Here is a 5270-nt window from a genome sequence, read left to right on the forward strand (position 1 = left end):
TCTTAGTATTAAATTCAAATTTGAACCAATAATAACTAACCACCTATGATTCGTTGTGAAAATATTGTAAAAATGTTATGGATGTAGCATCTCTCATTTACCAACTATTTGTTCCTAATTTTTTTTATTTTTTTTTTTATTTTGAGAAAATCCTAAATTTTAGTTCCAAATCTCTAATATATACTCTTCTAAAAAAAAAAAAAAAAAACTCTCTAATATATATCATGTAACTTTTGAGTTAGTCTAGTGTCACAAATTTTTCCACAATTTTGTCACAATTTTGCTACGTGGCAACTCGTGAGTGGTGGAAATAAAATAGTGGATTCATGTGAGTCCATGATTTCACCACTCACGAGTTGCCATGTAGCAAAGTTGTGGAAAAGTTTGTGGCACTAGACTTATGCAATACTCCTATATCTTACGGTTAAGCAATTTACCATGATATGTTCACAACATTTTTACAACAAATCTTAAGTGGCAGGTTATTATGAGTTGTTATTGTTGGGGCAAAAAAGTAATCTTAGTATTAAATTCAAATTTGAACCAATAATAACTAACCACCTATGATTCGTTGTGAAAATATTGTAAAAATATTATGGATGTAGCATCTCTCATTTACCAACTATTTGTTCCTAATTTTTTTTATTTTTTTTATTTTGAGAAAATCCTAAATTTTAGTTCCAAATCTCTAATATATACTCTTCTAAAAAAAAAAAACTCTCTAATATATATCATGTAATTGTTTTCCTTTTAGCAACATTAGTGTTTTTTTTTTTTTCTTTTTCTTTTTTACCGTCTGAATAACGCACCATCAGTAGGCTGCTTTAAAAATATTTTTTCAAAAACACATCATTTTTTTCCTAAAAATTATCACATATTATCTCATCTCACACAAAAAGATATATTTCACACACTTTTGACGCATTTTTTTTTCCTAAAAATTAGCACACACTATTTCTATTTAAAAATATCTAACACATCTCTTTTTGGGTTTCATCTTAATTAAGATAATTAAATAAAAAGTATTAGCCTTTATCTCTAGTGTGGCGCAAGGTTTTACTTTTTCTCCTTCCCTTTCTCTGCATCGCAGTGTCGCTAGGGTTTTTCTAGTTGAAACGCTTTTTTTATTTTATTTTAACCTTTTTTTTTTTAATATACATAAAACTGTCAAACGGTGTTACACTTGTAATAAAACAATGTAATTTAACGCGACGTATGGTTTTTTAAAGGAAAAAATGGTAAACGTGGCAGCATTTTAAGTGGCCATTTTTGCTGAAGTGCTGTCAGCACCTCGCACAAGCTTCTACTATTATATATAATATTAGATATATATATATATATATAAACTAGACTCTAAGCATGCACTCAAATGTGTGCTTAGAGGCTCTTCTATTTTTTTTTTTTAAGGTTAATAATTTTCATTCATCATAATTCGCAATTGTTTCATTCTTTAATCACAAAAACATCTAAAAATGTGATAAAATTATACATTTGTAGGTGAAATAATTTTTTCATCTAAATCTCATTACACCTATAAGTATTTTTGTAATTGAAGCATGAAACAATTGTGAATAATGATAAATAAAAATTATTAACCGTAAAAAAAATATATACATAAAAGAGCCTCATTAACGTATGCTTAGAGGCTAGTTTCATAATAATTAACGAGGGACCAAAAGGCGTTAAAGGAACCAATTTTTTTTTTTTTGCTGGAAAGTTGTACAGTCCAAAGCATTTTGGCTGGAAAGAGAGTCCAATCTCCAAAAGAATATGCTATTCTCTAGATATCTCTCGTAGATTCTCCTTCTCTCAGAATATATACTAAGTGCTCAACGATCAAACGTGGCCCTGAACAATTAACAAGATCGTCAGTTTATTCGTGATAAAATTATGGTATACATCTTCATATTAGCCTATAAAATATTATCTTTAATTTATAACCATAACCAGCCATGGAAACTAATTTCTTAACAAAGTTTCAGCGTACTTAATGCATAAAACTCTGTCTTCGACATAAAATTTGAATTTCATAAGTCAAACTGTAAATAGATTATATGGTGGTGAGTAATTTGGCGTCAGCACAATGTGTAAGATGTAATTGTTATTATATTAAAACATGAAATTATGACAGATGATCGAAACAATTAAGTAAATAATCAATTTTTTAAATTATTAAAAAAAAAAAATCTTTAAACTTTTGTTAATAGAATTTTAGTTGGAGCGGAGTGGCATTTTATATTTTTTGAAACATAGGGTAGTTGAGTTTTACGAACTCTTGTTCAATCAGCATCTCCTCCTCTTATAAGTTCTAGGTGAAGGGTGAGGTCGCTAGTTCAAAACCTATTGGGTCANTTTCATAAGTCAAACTGTAAATAGATTTACACTGCACCAAGCTTCAAATAAAAGCTTTTTTTGTTTGATCTGAATAAGTAAAAGTTTGTTAACCAAGTTAAGCAATAGCTTGCGTTTCCTTCTCTACAAAGTCTAGAACATTTCGGTTTCTTCCACTTCTCAAAATCTCTCAACAGTAAACTCTCATCCGAAAATTAAAGTACACGTGTCACTCCCTCCTCCAATTGCCATTAAAACCACACGTGTAGTCCCGACTCATCACGAAGTTTCTCTAACTCTCCAAAAAAATCAAAACGCCATTTTTATTAACCGAACTCCCTTATTCAACCCCCAAATAATTAAATTCCCTCACTTTCCTGAGAAAATCCTTACAAATCTAACTAAAATTCTTGTTTCTTGAGAAAATAAAAAATATAAAAAACATGTGGACCAGGCCATTTCAGAAGAGTGACGTGGAGGCCGGAGCGAGGCCTCTATACCCAATGATGCTTGAAAGCCCAGAGCTCCGGTGGGCCTTCATTCGCAAGATCTATTCGATCTTAACCGTCCAATTGTTAGTCACAATAGCCGTTGCTGCAACAGTCGTTTCTGTCCCTCCGATCGCTCTCTTCTTCGTCGGCAGTGGGGCCGGCCTCGCTCTCTACATCGTACTCATCATCACTCCCTTCATCGGTATGTCTTACAGTTACTTTTTCAGTTATTCTGTTTTTCAATCTTTTCTTTGGAAGTACTTTTGATTTTTTTTTGGTTGGTGTTAGTGTTATGTCCCTTGTTTTATTACCACCAGAAGCACCCGGTGAATTACGTATTACTTGGGATTTTTACCGTCTCGCTTGCCTTTGCGGTTGGATTGACTTGTGCATTTACCAGTGGTAAGTAATTGGTAGTTTTTTTTTTTTTTTTTATTTCATTTTCTTTGTGAATTGAATTTGAAACCCTAATTTTAAGTTTAGGATCTTTTTAATTATGGTATTAGGGTGAAAGTTAAGAAAATTGTTGGATGTGTGTATAACGTACCAATATTAATAATGTGTTTTTTTAGAGTAAACTATGTTAACAATTAATAAACTACTTGATAAAGTAAATTATCAAAAATCTTGATAACGAGCAATATGGTGTGAATTCTATTATTTTGACATGTAAGCACATACATTGGGCCATTACAACCACAGATTTAATGATTCAATTTTTATTATGTGGTATGTAGTTCATGGCTTTAGAAGTATTATTCTTAAAAGGGTAATTGGTGGCAAAGCATTTTTTTTTTTAAGAAAAAAAAAATCAATTTTAGGAACTCATTTGATCTGATTTAAAACCTTGCAGAAGCAGGAGCCTTTGTGCATTGGGTAAGACTTCTATTTAGTCCAATGCAAAGCTCTTAGAGCCTTTTAATTCCCGCCAAAAATTTAGCAGACTAGACTAGATGGAGATTAATGCTATCTCACCTCTTATCTCATTTCTTATCTCTTTAAATTATGGTTATGAAAACTGTATCGTTCCAATTGTCAAGTCATCAAACCATTGTGCTGAATTTGGCTTTGGCATTTTTGAATCATCAATGCTCAAATTGTTGAACTGTATTAAGTTTTGATTCGATGGGAAAGAAGTGCCATATTTGCAAAACCCTACTAAACAACGAAGAATTATTGGAATGACTCAATAGTTGAACCAATAAACCATTCTGCCTGTCCCTTAATTGTCTGATGCTCAGTACCCTTTTTATAATTATGTTTATTTATTTTTAATCATTTTTAACAACTATGCTTTGAATATAAACAAAATAGTAAGCACATGTTGCACGTGGTTTCTATGATGTTCACATTGTCTAGCAAGATTGGTGACTACTGTCTAGTTGATAGTTGATTTACATAATATTTAATTTGTCTAATCTTGTGAATTCTTTGATTTTTAACTACAAACAGGGAAGGTTATATTGGAATCCGTCATTCTAACAACTGTGGTCGTTGTGAGTCTCACTCTATACACATTCTGGGCAGCAAGGAGAGGCCATGATTTCAACTTCCTTGGACCCTTTTTGTTCGGTGCTGTGCTTGTTCTTATGGTCTTTGCAATGATTCAGGTATGTGGATTATCTGGCATTAGTTGCCTGTATATTTAAGACACCATTTGCTATTTGTAAGTGGAAGTGAAAGTATTTGTTGCATTTGGTTTTGTGGGTTGATATTCGTACATCTGGCTGCAGATTCTGTTTCCGCTGGGTAAGCTATCTGTGATGATCTACGGGTGCTTGGCATCGATCATATTCTGCGGGTACATTGTTTATGACACAGACAACTTGATCAAACGCTATTCCTATGATGAGTACATCTGGGCTGCCGTCTCCTTGTATTTGGATATCATCAACCTCTTTCTATCTTTGCTAACTATTTTCAGAGCTGCTGATACCTGAGAAATTCATTTTTACTCGTATATGTTTTGGAATATCTCTGTATGGTAGAATGTCAAAATGTTGTAAGCCACTCTACTCTGTAAGTTGGTAAATAGTTAATCGAGTGGGATTTTTTGTTCATTTGCATATCTGTTTCTTGTTTTCTGTTATTTGCCCATTTTGCTGATAATGGAAGCAATTTGAATCAGTTGTGCATTGCTTTTGCCATTGCTATTGCCTTGCATTTGGGCAAAAGGAGTGTGGTTATTGATTGATTGGGTTGGACTGAATTCTGCAGGCTAAAATATTGGTTATCCTCTCACATATGTATGAATTGTGAATTTCGATTTCTAATAAAAAGTGAAAATTATGCCATCGGGGTTTATATATTGACCTTGCTAGATAATTGTTCTATGTCCTGGACTAAAGAACATTCTGTTTGCTTCCATTCTATGAGTGGTCATTTGGTGAAGGGTCTGGAAGTAGGAAGATTTTTCTCAATAAACCTTGGGGAGACTTCCGTATAAGG

General features: G+C 32.5%; 1 protein-coding gene across 1 annotated transcript; it reads left to right on the plus strand.

The window, feature by feature from the left end:
* Positions 1-2514: 2514 nt before the first annotated feature.
* On the plus strand, positions 2515-4882 carry LOC112006854 (protein LIFEGUARD 2). Its single transcript, XM_024039159.2, has 4 exons — positions 2515-3024; positions 3111-3224; positions 4275-4432; positions 4556-4882. The coding sequence occupies exons 1-4, from the start codon at positions 2775-2777 to the stop codon at positions 4760-4762; spliced, it is 729 nt and encodes a 242-aa protein (XP_023894927.1). The 5' UTR covers positions 2515-2774; the 3' UTR covers positions 4763-4882.
* Positions 4883-5270: the final 388 nt, after the last annotated feature.

This window comes from Quercus suber, unplaced genomic scaffold (genome assembly GCF_002906115.3).
Source record: "Quercus suber isolate HL8 unplaced genomic scaffold, Cork oak 2.0 scaffold_565, whole genome shotgun sequence".
Taxonomy (NCBI): Eukaryota; Viridiplantae; Streptophyta; class Magnoliopsida; order Fagales; family Fagaceae; genus Quercus; species Quercus suber.